Source organism: Bos indicus x Bos taurus, chromosome 11, assembly GCF_003369695.1.
Source record: "Bos indicus x Bos taurus breed Angus x Brahman F1 hybrid chromosome 11, Bos_hybrid_MaternalHap_v2.0, whole genome shotgun sequence".
Lineage (NCBI taxonomy): Eukaryota > Metazoa > Chordata > Mammalia > Artiodactyla > Bovidae > Bos > Bos indicus x Bos taurus.
This window is the reverse complement of record NC_040086.1, coordinates 68,527,482-68,548,146: the sequence shown is the minus strand read 5'-3', so window position 1 is coordinate 68,548,146 and position 20,665 is coordinate 68,527,482. Positions and strand designations below refer to the sequence as shown.

Below are 20,665 nucleotides of genomic sequence, written 5' to 3'. Positions count from 1 at the left end.
CCAATGTGTCAGCTGTTCGCATCAGGTGGCCAAAGTATTGGAGCTTAAGCTTCAGCATCAGTCCTTCCAATGAATATTTAGGATTGATTTTCTTTAGGATTGACTAATTGATCTCCTTGTAGTCCAGGGGACTTTCAACAGTCTTCTTCAGCAACACAATTCAAAAGCATCAATTCTTGAGTGCTCAACTTTCTTTGGAGAAGGCAATGGCACCCCACTCCAGTACTCTTGCCTGGAAAATCCCATGGATGGAGGAGGCTGGAAGGCTGAAGTCCATGGGGGGTCGCTGAGGGTCGGACACGACTGAGCAACTTCACTTTCACTTTTCACTTTCTTGCATTGGAGAAGGAAATGGCAACCCACTCCAGTGTTCTTGACTGGAGAATGCCAGGGACGGGGGAGCCTGGTGGGCTGCCGTCTATGGGGTCGCACAGAGTCGGACACAACTGAAGTGACTTAGCAGTTAGCAACTTTCTTTATAGTCCAACTTTCACATCCATACATGACTAGTGGAAAAAACATAGCTTTGACTAGACAGACCTTTGTCGGCAAAGCAATGTCTCTGCTTTTTAATATGCTGTCTAGGTTTGTCATAGCATTCCTTCCAAGGAGCAAGCATCTTTTAATTTCACAGCTACAGAAACTCTAGGTCAACACAAATCAATGCAGACTTAATTTAGAACCAGACAGGTTGAGAATTTGTTGACATCAGAGCTTACTTTGAGTGGGTGTTGCTTTAATTTTCATTTGTAAATAATTCTTCCTTCTGGAATTATAGTTTGACACCTGATGTGTCACTTAGGAAGGGCCCAGGGTCACTTGTCCATTCACCCATTTAATGACCACTCATTGAGAATCTATCTGTGCCCTGCAGGGCCTGGGCTAGGCAGCAGGCCACACACACACAAACACACCATCTGAGTCAGGAGACAGTAGGCCACACGAAAGGTCATGAAGGTTATGACAGGGCTGGCTGGCAGATGCAAGTGTTTCTCCACGATGTTAACCAGCTTTGTCCCTTTCCAGAGGCCAGCACTTGGACCCTGTGTGACCTCAAAAGTCCAAGCTTGGAGCCTCCATTAGCCCTTCTGTAAGATGGAAATCATGATACCGGAGCTACCTAAGTCACAGGGTCACTGTGGGAATAAAGTAAAAAGGTGCATATTAAAGTGCCTTGACAACCTAAGAGCTCTCTACAAGGGTAAGAGAGTCTTACTGTGCCAGAATCTAAGCACAGAATTGTACTAGAATACAAGTGAGAGGTCCTCAAACCATCTACCCTGCAAACAGCATCCCTGCTGGAGGGGCCAGTGCTGATTGATCAGGGACTGGGAAACAAACACGCTAGACAGACGTGTTTCATTGCTAAAACACGCAAAGCAGTGCAGGATCATTAGCCGGGACGTGAACACAGATTCATGCTATAGATGCTACATTTTAATTGTGTTCGTTAAAGGGGGATTAAACTAAAGACAACCTACAGTGAAAGCTGGTTTTTCTAAAAACAGTTTCATAAAAAAAAAAAAAAGAAATGGCTGCAGTTGTTAGTACCTTCATGTGGGTCAGTGACACCCAGAAAACAGAGAGGCTTAGAGAGAAGCAGGGGACCTCCTACATCCCTTGCCCTCCCCACCATCAAATATTGTCAGAGATCCAACCCCCTGGCAGCATATAGAATTCCTACCTTTGCCTGGAGTTCAAGGCGGCCTTGTCGGTCATGCAAAGATGGTCTATTTTACAGACCCCCAAGGGCCCCAGCACCCTGGGGAAGCTACTTAATTCTCTTCTCAACAGTCATGCTGGATCTAGGAATGGTCCTCCCAGACCCACTTCTCCTGCCTCGTGCTGGGGGGATGTTGCTGCTATGAACAACTTACCTTCTGTCTTTTCCTAACCTGCCTCTCGGCTCCCAAGCATCATACAGCCTACAAGATGAGGACAAAGTAGCCCCCACCTGCCGACCCAGAATTCATCTAGCTCATCCCTCCTCTGGGTGAGCCAGCCTCGGCCGCTCAGAAGAGAACACGGTGTGGGACAGAGACAGGCTTTTCCAGTAGCCTGCATGATTCTGAAAAGCCAATTACATGCTTATTACTCCTCTCCAGGAACGAAACCCTCGTCCCACGTGGCCGGCCCCCTTCCCCAGTACACGCTCGCTTATCTCAGCCATGCGGTCCCTCCTGCCAGCCGCTGCTGTCAGAAATGTAGAGCTGGGCTCTTAATCACCTGCCAATGGGCCTAGAGGGAAGGCAGGAGTGGAAAATGCCCATACTGGAGCTAAGAGAGACGCACAGGGGAGCTGGAAAAGCCAGCAGGTGCTGCAGGCATGGGACCGTTTGTAGACAAGGAAGGAACCCCGCAAGGGCCTCGTGAAGCTGGGGTCACAGAAGGGCGTGAAGGGAGGAGACATTGTGAAGGAGGTCTGGGGTCCTCTCCCTCGGCCCTTTGAACCAAATCCAGCCGCCACCTCCACTGATAAAGTTTTATGGAAACCCAGTCACACCCACTCATTTATACCGTGTGCTGCCTTCTCACTACAGCAGCAGAGCTGAGGCCATATGGCCTGCAGAGCTTAAAATATCTATTATCTGGGCCTTTATAGGAAACATTTTCCAACCCCTGGGGTAGTAGAAAGAGCACTGGCCTGGATCCTGGAAGCCAGGAGACTGGAGGTTAACGTGTGCTCTGTCCTGTTCTGGCTGAGTGCCCTGCATAGGTTTCTTCACTTCTCTATGGATCAGTTTTTCTCATCTATAGAATGGGGATGTAACATCCACTTTAAAGGGCATTGTCCTAATTCGTAAAAATGGGATAATCTGTGTGCACAGTGAAGCCTGGAAGGCAGATGCATCAATAGAAGAGATGAACCTTTCTTCCCCTATGGCTCTGAAATATACCTCTGCAGACTATTCTCCGTGGGCTAGAATATTTTCAGAGACCTTGACTGTGTTTTGTGAATATGTGTATGGATGGATGGCAGGTGTGGGTCAGAAAGGAAAGGAAGAGAAGGGAGAAAGGAGAGCTGTTCTTTGACATCCACTTGATTTTCTCAGGAGAAATATGGATGAGCACTCTAATCAAAGCCCTTTCTCTCATTTAATGTGGACACTGGCACACTCAAAATATGGCCCAAAAGCCCCCAGGGGGTCTCCTCGGAGGCAGATGCTGGGACGTGGGGTCCATTGTAACACCTGGCTTTGGTCAGCCTCCCCTTGGGCTGAGTCTATGGATCATGACCCCAGTCTCACCCCTTCAGTCCTGCTCTCCCCAGGTTCTGCAGTATGACCATTTGTCACCACCATCCTACCCTTCTCAAAGTCAGAATACCATCCCACACAGGGCCTCCAGTTGCCATGTTAACACTTCTGCTAAACAGTGTTTTCACACAGAGCAAATGTATCTTTAGGAGCTAAGGAGATGCCTCAGGGGCCCCAAGACAGGTGGGCTGCAATGCATCCTCAAGGCACTCACAGCCTCCTGAGGGAGGAAGGGGGTGTGAGGGTGATCCGATGAGGATCTTTAGGGGTCCTAAGGCCAGAAGAAATCGTGACGCCTCCCATATATAATTCTAAATAAACACAACATGCCACAGTAAAGCTTACAAGTATATTGGAATGGACAGTAGCTTTGTGGCTCTTCCGATACCAAAATGCTGGGTAAGCTGATGGGAGCTGAATTCCCTCCCTCACTCCCCACCCACGGTGGTCCTGCTATGCTGTTGCCCTCAGCATGAACTTCATCTGCTTAGTGAAGTCAGCACTGATGATAAAAGTGCTCGGAAAGCCCAGGCAGACAGCACAGATGGCCAAGAGGGACCACTTCCAGGACAGGTCTTGTGGGAATGCTACTTGCCTGCCCTCCTGCCTCCTCAAGGAGTTCCTTCCTGTAATTGTATCCTCTCGGTCTTATCTTACATCATCACAGTTTCCCTCTCCCCTGGATCAGCTCACTAGCACACACACCTAGTAACATACTTGCCATTTTAAAAACACTCCCTTGACCCCTAGATCGCTCTCTAGCAATAATCCCCTCGTATGAAAAAAGATCCCATATTTACAGTCTCCTTCCCTTTTCTCTTGAGCCCCACCTCATCAGGCTCAGCTCTACTCTCTACTGAAATGGCCCTTATGGAGGTAAGCTATGATTTGTGAGTGACCCATATGGAGGTCATCCTTCCACAGAGATTAAATCCTATAGACAAGTCCTAATTCTCAGCATGCTTCATTCAACAGCATCACTGCACAGCAGCTCCAGCCCTCCCACTGGGGTGCCTTCCTCCTTCACCTCTGCAACCCCACTCTCTCCAGGTCCCCTCCCACCTCTCTGACCACCCCTTCTCAGCCTCATCCTCCCAGCTAAGCATTGAAGTACCCCCATTCTGTAGCCAGTCATCCTCTCTTCTGCATCCACACACACTCCCCTCATGATCTCATCAAGTCCCAGGACTTCAATATAGAAATGATTCCTGAATTTATATCTTTACCTCCAACCTCTCTCCCTCTTCATTTCCAACTGCTTACCCAGCATCTCCACTCTAAGGTCTAAAATATATCCTGAACATACGTCCCCAGCCCAAGACCTGATTTCCTCTCTGAACATTCTCCTCTAAGCCTTCCCCGTCTCAGTATGAGGCAAATCCATCCTCCTCGATTCTCCAGCCTTCAGTGCATGTGTCGCTCTTGGCTCCTCTCACTGACAGGAAACCTGGAGCACATCCCAGGTGACCTCTCAGCACCCCCACCACTATCGCCAGAGCCTGAGCCAAAGTCACCCCTCATCTGAACTCTTAACTGGCCTCCCTGTTTCTCCCCTTTCTCCCTAGAGGTTATTCTCCACACATAAGTCATCAGTAGTTATCCTTTGAACATGTAAGTCAAGTCATGACACACTTCTTCACCAAACCATCTCCTGGCTGAACAGCTCTCTCGGGAACAAAAACCTTTCAATGGCTCAAAGACCCCACACATTCTCATCTCCTGATCCTCCTCCTCAGTCACCCCATTCCAATCATACTGGGGTCCCGGTTATTCCTCCACCACCCCTGCCAAGCACCTGCCACAGGGCCTTTGCATGTGCTATTACTTCCACCCAAAAGTCTTTCCCTGAGATAGCTGCATGTCTCACCTCCTCCTGCTTACATCTCACCTCGCCTTTCCAGAGGACTTCTCTGGGCTACCCTTCCCCTTATTTTGTTCAATTTCTCTGCACAGCATTTCATTAGCACCATGGAGATTTTTATACACCTATTTGTCTTCTCTCTCCTCTCACTAGAATATAACCCCCATGAGGACAGGAACTCCATTGGGTATCCTTAACACCCAGTCCAAGGTTTAGCATATAATCCTACTCAACAAATATTTGCCAAATAAGTGTCAGGTCCCAAAGTATCGATTTTATTTGGAGAAGCAATGGGGAGCCACTGAAAACTTTGGAGGAGAGCAATTCCACACAGCTGGCTCCAGGACAGCCTTCCCAGCAGTGATGGTGAGCTGTTGGAACAGGAGAGAAAGAGCCCACGACCGGAAGTCAAAACATCTGCCAGGTGTCTCGGCTACACCACAGACTCTTGAGCAGGTCAGTCACTTCATCCCCATTTGGGTCAGGTTTTTTTTTCTGTGATAACAATGAAACTAACATTGATCTGAGTATTAAACACTTCAAGTGGCTCACCTAACTTAATCCTTCTTATAACTCCAAGATGTACAATGAAACTAACATTGATCTGAGTATTAAACACTTAAAGTGGCTCACCTAACTTAATCCTTCTTATAACTCCAAGATGTAGGTGTTACTATTGTACCTACTTCAGAGATGGAAAAACTGAGACAAAAAGATTTATGGTATTGTGAGGAAGTTGACAAGTGTGGATCCAATGCAGGAGGTCTGATTCCAGAACCGATGAGCTGGAGCTCATGATCAGCAAGCCACCCTCCCACCACTAATAGTCTCTAATATGGAGAGGTGGTGAAAGAGCGCACGAGACAGCTATGGAGGCTACCTCATTCGCCCTGATGCGAGAAGCTAAACAGGACCAGCTAGAGAATGCTAAGTCAGGGCTGGAAGTGAGATGGGCAGTACCAAACGACAGTCCCACAGTAGTGGGAAAACCATCACAGGCTTGTGGGCCCACTGGATGTGGATGGAGAGAAGAGTAGGCCAGAGACGAGGTCAGCTCTGAGAGCTCTAACCTGGGTGGGGAGGAGGGTGCGGGGACCTGGGACAGGAGATCTGGCAATGAGCCGAGCAAAGTATTCGTCAGGCTTCTCCAGAGAAACAGATCCAACAGGAGAGAGGGAGAGATGTTAAGCAATTGGCTCCAGCAAGAGTGGATGCTCGAGTCCAAAGCTTGGAAACTCTGGCAGGCTTTCTAGGATAGCATCTCGAGGAGAATTCCTTCTTCTTCAGGAAACCTCACTTGAAGTTTTCAAATGATTGGATGGGACCCAGCCACACTCCAAAGGGTCACCGGCTTAACTCCAAATCTACTGATTTAAATGATTATCATACGTCTATAATACCTTCACAGCAATATCTAGACCAGTTGCTTCCAAACAACTGGGCCCCATAGCCTTGCCCAGCTGACACCTGGCATTTAACCATGGCAGTGGGCTTGTCCTCAGACATGCTAAGGGTACAGAGCCGGCCGGAGACCCAAGGGCACCTCCAAGAGGTCATTTCTCCCCAGTGAGGGGCTGGGACACTAGCTTTTCTCCAGATTTGCAAAGGTCAGACTGTCCATCCTGATTCCCCCTCTCCTCTTCTTAGTTTGCCAGGTCCCTGAGGCCTTGTAGAAGCTTCTTCCTTCCCACTATTATGGCTGCTGTTATTATCCTTCTTAATCTTGGCACGAGGATGCCCTGGCTGGCTTCCAAGAAGGAGAATTACTTTCTGTCTCCCTTACACTCTCCTGTTGCTTTTAATTGGATGCAGAATATCTTGTCTTCTCTCCCCAGACAGACGCTGGAGTGTGGACTGTAATGGTGTAAGAGGCTGTCCTGCCTTGGCTCAGAGATGAATGAGGCTAAGGATGGGGTGACTTGAGGCTATCCTGGCTGTTCCATGGAGACGTTTGCTTCTAAGGAGATTCCTAATGCCCTTGTGTCTATGGCTTCTCAGAAGGGGGGCTGGGCAAGGATCAAAAGGGTTCCAGTCCTGCCTTGGTCACTAATGTGTCAGATGACGGTGGACCAGCCTTTCCCAATCTCCGGCCTTGAGTTTCCACTTGTGGTATGTGCTACGTTGCTCCAGTTGTGTCCGACTCTGTGCGACCCTATGGACTGTAGCCCACCAGGCTCCTCTGTCCATGGGATTCTCCAGGCAAGAATACTGGAGTGGGTTACCATGCCCTTCTCCAAGGGATCTTCCCAACCCAGGGATTGAATCCGCATCTCTTATGTCTCCTGCATTGGCAGGAGGGTTCTTTAATACTAGCACCACCTGTTTCCACGCCAACCTGGCTTATTTCCAAGCTGTCTTATGGCTGGACCATTCCACCATGCCACCGGGACCGGTAATTTCTATCATGCTCATGTATAGACAGGGGACTGGCCTGAGTCAGGTGTGTGAACATGTGCAGAAGGACTCAAGGGCACACCTGGGAACCAAATCCAGGACCTTCAACTCCAAGTTCAGAGCCCCTTCTTCTCCAGCCATCCCGAAACTGCCCACCTGCAACTCCAGGTAAGGAATACATGACACACTGTGGCCAGTTCACCCACACAGCACACACACCTGCAAACACAGCAAAAGCTAACATTTTATGAATGCCACTCTCCCTTTCTGCTTGTGCTTTCTCATTCAATCCTCCATGCATTAAAAAAAAAAAAAAAAAAAACAGTTCAGGAATGCGTCAAAATCCATGTTAAATGAACTCTCTGGGCCACCTCCCACTAAACGGGACACCCACATGCTCTCACCAAGAGATAGAGACAAGCTCTGCTCTCAGCATTCTCCTACACTGAGGTTATCACAGGGCCAAATAAAGAGAGCAAACCTGAAAACTCGGTGGTCCTAGGCCAGTGCACAAGGAGTCTAGACAAAAGGGGTCCTGGGTGAGCTCAGATGACCGTGGCTACTTTAAGAAGAAACCTGGTACGTGGATAACAGCGGCTTAACAGTGTGTCCCCAGCCTCCCTTTTGGGACTGGTATAGAGTATCTACTGCCCATTACCTGTGTGTCTCTTTCTCACCGCACTTCATGTGCCCACACTTTGTGGTTAAAATAGGAACCGAAATGAAATTCACACCCACCATCACATACCTGTGTACACAGCACACCTCCATAAATAATAGTCTTTGCCTCTAGAAGGCTTTAGGCAACAAATGCTGCCTGGGGCATGTGACACGCTAAGAGGGTTACGGTGTGCGTGTGTGCATGTGCACGTGTGTGTGTGTGTGGGTGGACAGGGGGGCAGGGTGTTGCATGGTGACACCCTTCTCAGATAACAGAGGTTTGCTGAGTCCATCATTCAAACGTATGCAGTGAGGCATGGAACCCACATGCACGTGCCTATGAGCCAGATGCTCTTCTTCAGTGTCTAGTCTCCTCCTCCTCACTGTTACCTGCGTAAACTTTTTCTCATCTTCCTCCTGCTCCCCACTGCAGAAGTCTGACCTCCTCACCCATGAGACTGCCCAGGGAGACAGGCCTCAGGGTGCCTGGCCTCTGTGAGGAGCCTTCATGACCAGCACTTAGCTGCCACGGGCTCCCCCACACTACAGTCACTTCCTTCTCCAAGATGCTGGTCCTCTACCCCCAGGACAGGACGGGCTGAAGCTGCCATTCGGCCCAGGTCTCTGTCCTCCTCTGCATCTCAGCTGGAGCCAGAGCGGGTCTGGCTCCAGGGCCCAACATGATACAGCCCCTCACTCAGCCCTGCTGGAGGGTGATTTCAACACCCCAGGGCTGTAGGACCGCTGCCCGCAGCCAGGCCCGGTGACTGGGCCTCCACTGTCTGTCCTTCTCCCCCGTGTCTCCCACCCACAATAGGCTGTGTCAGAAACACTGCTCCTGTATTATAAATATGCAAAGCTTGGGAGGCAGCAGGCGACGGGGATAAAACACTAGGGATTATTTACGAGTCTCTGGCTCAAACGCTGGGGCTTTATTTGCTTAATGAATGGCCGGGGCCAGCCATCAGCCCGGGGATTTATTTGTCACTGGGAGCAGAAGACACTAGGATGTGGAGATGTAAAAATGACAAATTCCCCGACTCTGCCAAGGTGGTATTTCATTGCCACGATGTCTAGCGGGGAAAGGAAGGTGAGGAGCGGGAAAGGACAGCTCACATGCTAAGTAGCAGCGGGTGGAGAGGAGCTTACAGTTGAGGGATAGGCTGTGTTAGGGGGAAAAAAAAAAAAACGAACTGAAAGCACAGCTTTTCAGAAGGCAGGCGGGGGGCCAGGATTGAGGGCATCTGTAGCAGGTCTCAGTGTTCCTACAACCCTCAGCTCCCCTGGGCGCTCCCTGTGCGCTCACGCATCAAATTGTCCCACCCAAGAAAACTCTAACGCGTGTGAAGGGAAGAATATTGGCCCAGAAGAGCGAAGGCCCCGCTCTGAGTTTCTCTTCAGCAGCTCAAGAGGGGTGTGACCTTGAGCAAGTCACTTCAACTCTCTGGATCTGTTTTCTCATTTGCAAAATGAAGTGTTGGATAAGCTCCGTGACTCTCACACCAAGAACCAAAGTCAGGAATAGCCAGGCTGCCTGTTCACACATATTCTGCCCCGTGCCCCCCACCACATCCACTGCCATAGGTGCCTCTGCCACCTCCATCACCCCCAGTGCCTCCACCACCATCATCCCAAACGCCTCCTCATGGCCACCAGCATCCGACCACCCGGCCCTCCAGTAGCACCTGCGTCCCCTGGCAGTGAAGCCATTCGGGCAAAGACTGGTCTTTGTCTCCTTGAGTCTCTCTCCACTTCATTCATTTGGAAACACAAAGTGAAAGTCACTCAGCCGTGTCCGACTCTTTGCAACCCCATGGACTGTAGCCCACCAGGCTCCTCTATCCATGGAATTCTCAAGGCAAGAATACTGGAGTGGATAGCGGTTCTCTTCTCCCGGGATCTTCCCAATCCAGGGATCGAACTCAGGTCTCCTGCATTGCAGGCAGATTCTTTACCATCTGAGCCACCAGGGATGCCTGAGAATACTAGAGTGGGTAGGTAGCCTATCCCTTCTCCAGCGGATCTTCCCAAACCAGGAATCGAACCGGGGTGTCCTGCACTGCAGGCGGATTCTTTACGAGCTGAGCTACCAGGGAACAGAACCTCTGACTTTCAGCTGGTCATGCTCACCCAGCTAACGACTGTATTTCCCAGCCTGCCTTAGAGCTAGATGGAACCACCTAATGAATAGAAGATGAGTGGCTATTACGTGTATAACACACAGATCACAATCTTTATAAAGGAAATGGGCAGTCCCTGCTCCTCTCCTTCCTTCTTCCCCTGCACTGGGACATGGATGGGATGGTGGTGGCCAGTCTCAGCCGTGGGGACAAGGATGACACACTAAGACGTGGAGAAGCTACACAACTGGGCTCTCCATGTGAGTTCACACTGTGGATCAGGGCCCACCTTGGACCACCTCTGGACTGTTCAGAGAGAGAAGCAGCAGCGTCTATCTTGCTGGAACCACTATCATTTTTGGTGTCTTTATTACAGCAGCTCAGCCCACGTTCTAATAGATACACTTACTGTTCTTCCCGGAAGAGAGTCCTTCTCTGCTCGGGGCAGCCACGGCGCACCCACGCTCTGACAAGCACTCTGTAAGGGCACATCACACAGACTGTAACATGTGCGTCTTCCAAACAGTGAGCAGCTAGAGCACATGGCTGCGTCCTCTTCATTCTCAAACCGTCCCAGCTTTTTGGCACACCTCTCGAAATCACGATGCATCCAAACATGGTGGAATGTAGTAAAAGGAAGTCTGCACACGCCCTGCCTGGGCCTTGAAAAGAGCTGCCACCCTTCGAATCTCATAAGGAAATGTGCCTTTGGGTGCAGGATCTTGGCTGTATATCCTGACTTGTAAGAAGGGGTGGAGGCTCCCTTCCTCTCCCCACCCGGAGAAGGAGGAGAATGGGGGTGGGACACACCCTGGGTAATGTGTTCTGGCTCCAGCAAGTGTCCTCTGGTTGGGATCTGCTATCCCTGGCATTGCCCAGCTGTGCCCTGCCCCCTCCGCCTCCTGAGAGGAACTCCTTGGAGCTGCCATACTATCTGCTGGGGAACATCCTGCCTTTAGAAGGAGTCTTCTTCGTCCTTCAGGAAGGCCATGCTGAAGCCATGATGGCCTTGGAGAGGGATAGATGCTCAGGGCCAGACTCATGAATACAAAGAAACCCTTCAGGTCTATGATGTTGAGACCAGATCCCTAAAGTGGGTGACTAGTCAAGGTCTCAGGCCCAAACCCCTTCTTAGAAAGTCTTCTGTACCCACAGTCCCTGGGGAACTTGTGGGGCTGGCTGGTTGGGGGTTCACCCACTCAAGATGCCTCCAACCACTGACACCCCAGAACTTTCATTCCTACCTGAGCCCAGGTTGGGGAAGAGGAAGTCAGGGTGTGGGGATCAGGTAGGGAGACCACCGTGCTGGGCTCCCTTTGAACAGCAACCAAAGGAGAGGCAATGTTCATTTCCAGGCTTCAAGAAATAGATGATGCCGGTAGTTCAGGGTAGCTGAGCTTGACTTCTGCTGCTTTTACTTTTCTGGTGCCTTCTGCAGTCCAGCATATTAAGAAGCATCCTGAGATGAGAGGGGAATGTGGGGGAGAATGAAGACATATCCATGTGTGGCTGAGTCCCTTCACTGTTCACTTGAAACCATCACAACATTATTAATCAGCTACACCCCAATACAAAATAGGGCTTCCCTGGTGGCTCAGATGATTAAGAATCTGCCTACAATGCAGGAGACCTGGGTTCGATCCCTGGGTTAGGAAGATCCCCTGGAGAAGGGTATGGCAACCCATTCCAGTATTCTTGCCTGGAGAATTCCACAGACAGAAGAGCCTGACAGGCTACACAGTCCATGGGGTCCCAAAGAGTTGGACAGGACTGAGCGACTACACTTTCACTTCACTTTCAATACAAAATAAAAAGTTAAAAAAAAAAAAAAGCATCCTGCTACACAGGAATAAACAACTTCTTCATCCTGGGAGATGACCCAATTTTGAAAAATATTTTAAATCTATCTAACAGATAACAAATAATTTTCACTATCTATTTATTTCATGTCTACTTATCTTTGCACCTGATGTGAAGAGCCAGCTCATTGGAAAAGACTCTGATGCTGGGAAAGACTGAGGGCAGGAGGAGAAGAGAATGACAGAGAATGAGATGGTTGGATGGCATCACTGACTAAAGCAACATGAGTTTGAGCAAGCTCCAGCAGATGGTGAAGGACAGGGAAGCCTGGCGTGCTGCAGGCCATGGGGTCACAGAGAGTCAGACACGACTGAGTGACTGAACTGAACTGAACTGAACTTGAATTGTCATCTCCAGTAAGCAAATAAGTAGAATAAACAAGTTAAAAAGTAAATAAGTAGATTGTTGTTGTTCAGTCGCTCAGTCGTGTCTGACTCTCTGCAACCCCATGGGCTGCAGCACGTCAACCATCCCTGTCCTTCACCATCTGCTGGAGCTTGCTCAAACTCCTGTCCATTGAGTCGGTGATGCCATCCAACCATCTCATTCTCTGTCTTCCCCTTCTCCTCCTGCGTTCAATCTTTCCCAGCATCAGGGTCTTTAACAATGAGTCAGTTCTTTGCATCAGGTGGCCAAAGTATTGGAGCCTCAGCTTCAGCATCAATTCTTCCAATGAATATTCAGGACTGATTTCCTTTAGGATGGACTGGTTGGATCTCTTTTCAGTCCAAGGGACTCTCAAGACTCTTCTCCAGCACCACAGTTCAAAAGCATCAATTCTTCGGTGCTCAGCTTTCTTTATAGCCCAACTCTCACGTCCATACATGATCACTGGAAAAACTACAGCTTTGACTAGATGGACCTTTGTTGGCAAAGTAATGTCTCTGCTTTTTTTTCCCCCAAAAAGCAGAGACAATTCAAGCTCCTCCCACAAAGAAACAAAGAGATGCAAAATTATTTTTTTTTAAAAAAAAAGCATCCTGGGACTGTGAAATTACAGAAGCAGCCCAGAGGTCCATGGAAGCACAGTCACAACTTGCTTCTGGGATCTTCCAGCCAAGGGAGCTGTTGAGAATGTTCCTCTCTGCATCCCCACCTCCACCCTCCAACTCTTTCAGGCCCAGGAAGCCCCTGCTCAGCATAGACCAGCAGCACCGCTGAGCCATTAAGGTCAGATCAACCTCCCACTGATCTGCCTTGAAGAGCAGAAGATGAGTCCTGCATTTCAGAGCCAGGAAGCCCTGCCTCAGGCAGCACTTTGCTTCATGCTGGAAAAACAGCTGGGCTCTGCCAGGCTCTGGGAGAGATGGAGCCAGGAAAGGCTGCCTCCCACACCCTAAGGGCATCACTGAATCGGTTAGCTCCCAAAGGGGCCCTGAGCTGGGAGGGACATGGAATCACACCCAGCCCAGGTTTATCTCTATACCGTGATCAGCAAGCAGTTGGCTTGGGGAATGGACTGGCATCAGGGGAGGGGACATATGGCAGTCAAGGCATCAAGTCACCAAAATGAGCACTGCTGGCCTGGGGTGAGGGTGGGTGGGTGGGTGGGGGGCTCCTTCTCCAGGTGCTCAGACAGGCCCTGAAACTTGGCGTTAGTGTATCTCTAATTTGTGAGCATTTCCCTCCTGCTCCTGTGGATGGGGGTCCCCCCTCTATGTGATGTGTGGCATGGCTCCTACTTGCAAACCCGCATGCACCTGTCCTCGCTGGTGGCTCTCTCATGACCCTGACACTTCACACAGTAGAACCACAACAGAGTTTCTATTTCAAAATAAAGAGCAATGACACCTCAATGCAAGACTCTGAGACTGTCCCAATTCTCTCATCCAAAGCCAGGCATTTAAACGAACACTGTCTCCCATGACCTATCTTTCCTTACCCTTGATGCTCCAGCTAAAATCAGATAAGGCTGCCTTTGCTTCCATCGCTTTCCACAGAAACTCCTGTGTGTAATTCAGATACCCCATCATCCCCAAACCTGTTACCTTCTCCCTCTCCCAACTCAGAGCTGAGGCTCTGGGAAACCCTGTCCCCAAGTGAGTTCCTACTTCCTTCCCACCCTAACCTACCTCTGCCCCTAAGGAGATCCATCTCCCAGCTGGCAGAGTCCTTGCCCACCCCACCACCACCCCACTTCTCTCTCCACTCCTCTCCCTGAGATAGGCAATAGGCAAGTCAGGCACAAACGTTGGTTCTGACACCAACTTCTCTCCAGAATTCCTCCCACATTTCCAACCATTAGCTCAGCCACTTGGATGGGCTCACTACTGAAAACGCACATCAGAAACAGAACTCATGAAAACCGCAAACAAACCCTCATACTGGTCAAGAGTTTGAACGTTCACAAGTGGCTGTTACACCTCTTTTATGCCCATTATTCCATTTCAATCACACAAAAAATCCTAGAATGTAGGCCAGGCGAGCACTGCTAGTCTTGTTTCATAGATGAGGGGCCTGGGGGCTCAGAAGAATAGCCTAAAATCAAATAGCAAGTCCATGATGGAGCCAAGACTGAACTCAGTCTTGCTCGTTTCTTTACTTCTCGAAGCAAAGATCCAGACAGCCATCAAATCCTATGAAGTCTTTCTTCTGTACGAATCCATTTTATAGTAAATCTGTCCTTCCACTGCCATGGCTTGACCCTGGACTTCTGTCCCTGCTGCCTGGACTACTGCAGTAATCTCTAGCTTCACTTTACTGATTTCACTCCTTGGCCTTTAAAATGCACTGGACACCCCAAATAATGAACCCTGACTCCAGATAATCCTTTAGAATACCTATCTCATTTTTTTGGTTACTCTTCCAGGAAAAAAGTTTCAAGGACTTCTCCCAGCCCACACTTCAAAACAGGGTGCTTATTCCAGCACCAGGACCTTCCACAAAATGGTACCTATCCTTGGCAGCCCTGCCTGGAATATTCCCCTGAGCCTCCTAAGGCGGGGTACTCCAATCACTGACTTGAGATCTTTTTCTAGTCTTTTGATTGCTTGTCTATTCTCTATTTGACTTATTTCTTCTTTAATCCTTATTAATTTCCTTCCATCTCTTTGATCTGCTGTTTTCTAATTTCTCAAGGTGGAAGTGTAGGTTATTGATTTGAGATCTTTCTTCTTTTTAAATATAGGCATTTGCAGCCATCAATTTCCCTCTAAGCACACTGACTTATCAGCATCCCGTAGGTTTTGGTATGTTGTGTTTTCATTTTCATGCTTCTCCAAGTATTTTCTAATTTCTCTGTGATTTCTTCTTTAATTCATTGGTTATTTAGAAGTATGTAGCTTAAATTCCCACATATTTGCTTATTTTCCAAATTTCCTTCCGTAATTGCTTTCCAATTTAACTCCACCATGGCTGGGGAAATATTTTGCATTATTTCAATCTTTTTAAATTTATTGAGTTGTTGCATGGCCTGATACATGGTTTACCCTGGAAGATGTCCCATGTGCCCTTGAGAAGAATGTCTATTCTGTTATTGTTGGGTGAAGTGTTCCATAGATACCTGTTAAGTCTAGTTGGTCTCTAGTGCCCAAGCCATTTTTCCTTGTCGGCCATCTGCTGAGTTTTCAGTTCTGTTAATTCATATATTTTGGGGTTCTGCTGTTAAGTGATTATGCTTATAATTGTTATGTCTCCCTGATCAATTGACCCTTTTATCATTATAAAATGTTCTTGGTCTCCAAAAAAAATTTGAAATCAAATTTTTCTATTTCTATTATGTCTGATATTAGTATAGATGCATTTGGTTTCTGTTTGCCTGTTATAGCTTTAACTCTCCTTTTACTTCTAACTGATTTGTGTCTTTGAATAGAAAATATATCTTGTAGACAGGATTGTGTTTTTTTTTTAATCCATTTTGCCAGTGTCTGCCTTTTGATTAAAGTGTTGAGTCTATTTAAATACAGTGTAATTAGTGATAAGGTAGGATTTATGTCTGCCATTTTGCTATTTGTTTTCTATATGGATGTATTTTTCCTTTATTTCTCATTATTGACTTCTTTACGTTATATGGATGCTTTCTGGTGTACCATTTTATTACCCACTGTTTTTTCTTCTTCTTCTTCTTTTGGAACTATTTTTTTAATGAGTTCCCTGGAAATTACAATTAACATCTTAATTTATAACAATCTAGTTTGGATTAATACCAATTTATTTTCAATAGTATATAAAAACTTTGCTTCAATATAGCGCCATGCTTTCCCCTGCTTCATGCTATTACTGCTAAACAAATCACATCTTTATGCATTATAAGCCTATCAACACAGCTTTATAATTACTGCTTTGTATAGCTGTCTTTTAAATCAGATAGGAAAATAAAAGAATAACAAATAAAAAATACATTTACACTGTAAAGTAACTTTTCCTACTGCTCTTTATTTCTTTGCATGGATTCGAGTTACTTTTTTACTTTTGCCTGAAAGACTCTCCTTAGTATTTCTTGTACAGCAGGTCTTCTAATGACAAATTCTCTGTTTTGTTTATCTGAGAATGTCCTAATTTCTCCTTTACTTATTTTTTAATGAATATAAAATGCTTGGTTGACAATCTTTCTCTTTCAGCATTTTGAATATTCCAAACCACTGACATCTGGCTTCCAAGCTTTCTGATGAGAAGTCAGCTGTAAATCTTATTGACATCCCTTGTACATGACACATCTCTCCTGCTGCTTTAAAAATCCTCTCTCTGTCTTTGACTTTCTATGGTTTGTGGTGTACCTAAGCATGGATTTCGTTGACTTACTCTATTTATAATTCATTGAGCTTTTAGGATGTGTTGATGAATGTATTTCATAAATTTGAGAAGCTTTTGCATATTATTTCTTCAAATATTCTTCATGTCACTTTCTCTTCTCTTCTTCTGGGACCGCATTACCCACATGCTGGTATGCTTTATGGCATCCCACAAGTCTCTTATATTTTGTCTATTCTTCGTCATTCTTTTTTCATTCTGTTCCTCAGACTGGATAATCTCAATTGACCTATTTTTAGTTCACTGATTCTTTCTTCTGCCAACTCAAACATACTGCTGAATTTCTCCAGTGAACTTTTCATTTTAGTTATTATACTTTTTAGCTCCAGAATGGCTATTTGGTTCTCATATATATGTGTGTGTGTGTGTGTGTGTGTGTATACATATATATAGTGATATATGTATCACTATATATATATAAAATATCACTTTACTGATATTCTCTATTTAATGAAACAATGTTCCTATACTTTGATTTAATTCTCCTATGTCTCTTAAGTCCATGATAGATCCTCAGACCTATTTCATTAGACCTGTCAAGTATGAGGTGGAAAAAGGTCCACCTTGGAGGAACTCTTTTCTCATTTATCTCCACATTATTTCTGAAATCCTGGAGGGTAACTTAAAAGATGATGCTACAGATATGAAATAGAGGGGAAAAAACAAAGCATATGAATTCACAGTAATTTAATCAGCACCTGTTCAAAACCAGGCATCATGAGAGACACCGGTGATTCAATGATGAAGGTAAGAGTCCCAGCTCTGATGCTCAAAGAGATTTCAGCAGGAGAAAATACTGGCCAAGAGCCATCAATAACCAAAGGCAATATCAGGAGCAGAACCCACCTGTGCAGATTGGACACACCTTTGGGTTTACTTAGGTCATGATCTTTAGTAGATGTTTATTTCCACCTTTGTTCCACTTAGACTGTGGTGCGGTGAAGATATCAATAATATCTGGCCATACTTAGACATGTGAGTGGAAGATAAAGGTAGCAAAAGAAGGAGCCAGCGTCGGTGCTCAACACTCCCATGTATAGGGCCCTGGGCACACTTACACTCACAGGTGGTTAACAACAGGCAGTGGCAGTAACAGGGCCTGCATGGGAGGCCTCAGAGGCTTAGCTTCATGGCCCCTCTAATCACAAGAGAAATTTAGTTTAGAATCAAGAAACAGAAAAATCTTTGCCTCTCTTGAGAAACTGATTGTTTCTCCCTCTCTGATAATAGAGTTATGATTCTTCCTTTCTGATAACAAAGTTATGAAGCCACATCTCCCTTTTCAGTTGAACAACAGAAAGTTTAGAGTCAAATGTGAAGCTTAACTATAGCAATTAGAGCTACTGGGACTTTGAGTTCTTTTCCTGGTCCAAATTTGTTATTTCTGTTTCTATACTGTCACAAAGTTATAACATGTGTGCTGAACATGAGTCAGTTTATTGATATGTTTGACAGAAAAATCACTCTGCTATTGATTTTAGGAAGGTAATACTGAAATAGGCTAAAAAGAACAAGAGGTATTTTTCCTCTCTCACGTGGAGACATTTTTGAGAATATCCCCTGGAGTGATGGAGCCTGGTTTCTGGAGAAATCTTGAGAGGTAAAGGCTAGGGTTCTTCTCCTTGTAGTGCTGGGGGACTATGGGAGATCTCAGAAAGTACCTGAGGCTTCCAGACTGAGCCCTCCAGCTTTGTTAACACAAAAGCAGAGGAGCCACTGTCCTGCAGATCATGTGAGCTAGGATGTGACCGGTATGGACCCCAAACAAAAGGGTCCTTCCTCAGCTCCTCAGAACTAGTGAAAACCCTGAGGCTTTTATACAATCCTCAAAGGGAGGATGGGAGCGGGGCCTCTCAAAAGACAGATTGAATTTCCTGCCAGCTCAGCAGGTGGAAGCTTGGCACTGATTAAATTTGATTTAGAGAAATAAAGAAATGTGACATTTCTTGCACCCTACTGTTGTGGCCTGAAATTTGTACCTTCCACGTGGAATATAAATAAATGAATGAATGAATAAACAAACCAGAGGCCAGAGTGCCTGGGATGAATTGCCAATTTGCTGTATTTCTACCATTAGGGCTGTACAACCTTGAAACACAAGGGCTAATGGAAAATTCAGCACTTAGCATAATAAACACCATCTATGGGGACTGTCCCTCATAGCTCAGTTGGTAAAGAATCTGCCTGCAATGCAGGAGACCTAGGTTCGATTCCTGGGTTGGGAATTTCCTTCCCCTGGAGAAGGAAATGGCAATGCACTCCAGTATTCTAGCCTGGAGAATCCCATGGACAGAGGAGCCTGGCAGGCTACAGTCCATGGGGTCGCAAGCATTGGACACGACTTAGCGACTAAAGAGAGAGAGGGAGAGAGATGAGGACTGTAGGCTTCCCTGGTGGCTCAGTGGTAAAGAACCTGCCTGTCAATGCAAGAGACACAGGTTTGATCCCTAGGTCACGAAGATCCTCCGGAGAAGGGAATGGCTACCCACTCTGGTATTCTTGCCTGGGAAATCCAATGAACAGACAAACGGGCAGTCAGGGGGGTGGGCTATAGTCCATGGGGTCACAAAGAACTGGACACAACTTAGTAACTGAGCATGCATGCAATGGGGATTGTACAGTAAGGATGGATGTAAAAAACCAAAGGCAGTTACAGACTTTACAAAACTTATAATTTAATGGGGGCAGCATATGTCAACAGCAAAACATGAATAAGAAAAAGGAAAAGGACAGCTGTACAGCCCTATAGCACATCTTTATTAAGCACTCACTTCACATAAGACATGAAAGAGAAAGGTGAGGATGAAGACAGCTCCCAGCAGGCAGCAAGCAAACAGGTTGGGGAGGAAGATTAGAAGTAGTGTAAGGACGCACTAGGAGGATACTTGCTATGAGAATAATTTGCATAAAGCGTTGTGGAAAGAGAGGTCATTTCTGTCTGAAGAACAGACTTCTTCCAGTAGAAAAGGATGCTTGGGAGGTTTTGAAAATGGAAAGGATTTGAGCAGAATAAGGCAGGCCAAGGGGCACTCCAGGCCAGGGGTGATGAAGGTGCATGCAGGCTGGTAAAGGTAGGGGTCTGGATGACACACTCAGGTATTTAGCTGCAAGCTAGAGGCAAGGTGATGGGGAGATTACAGATCTTTGAGCAGAAAAGGATCATGATAAGAATGATGTTTTTGGCAGTTTGCTCGCATAGCTGAATGGGAAAGAATGCATTAGAGAACAAGCTAGAATTGTTACAGGGAGAAGAGTTAAGAAGTCCATGTACCTGAACTATAATAGAGGCAGAGGGTCATGGAGAGAATGCAGGAGACACAAGGGAGTTCACAGGCATGAAGTGACAAGCCGGGGCTACGAGGGACAGACAGAAGGGCAAGGACAGACATCAAGAGATTTCTGAGGTTTCAGGCCTGAGTGAAGCAGGGATTACAGAGGGACAAGCCTTGAGGAAGAAAATGAGGCACTCAGGTGAGAATGCACTGAGTCTGAGGTCCCAGTGGGCCCTGGAACTAGATGCCTAGAAGGTGCCTCATGTACGGAGACATATCATATAAGTGTGCAATCAGTATTATATGTCTTCAACCTGATCTTTCAAAACTGAAAATTACTGGAGATCCATAGTCATCCAACAAAAGGATTCTTCACCTTACAAAAGCATTAATAATAGAGCACTCTAAGTCATTCCCCTGGTGAACATAAGCCAGGCTTTAATGTTTTTTTTTAAAGGTGACTTACACCTCTCTTTTTAAAAACTCCCCTGT

At 46.7% G+C, this 20,665-nt stretch overlaps 1 protein-coding gene across 2 annotated transcripts in view; it reads right to left on the bottom strand.

The window, feature by feature from the left end:
* Positions 1-20,665, bottom strand: part of GALNT14 (polypeptide N-acetylgalactosaminyltransferase 14) — a 215,704-nt gene that overhangs the window by 108,008 nt on the left and 87,031 nt on the right. The window contains exon 1 of one of the 2 annotated variants that reach the window (XM_027555742.1): positions 11,537-11,723. The exons of the other annotated variant lie outside the window; for it this stretch is intronic. Coding sequence (XP_027411543.1) covers positions 11,537-11,641 — 105 coding nt within the window. The 5' untranslated portion in view covers positions 11,642-11,723. Of the gene's footprint in view, positions 1-11,536; positions 11,724-20,665 lie in introns of those variants that run through there. 2 annotated transcript variants of the gene reach the window in all.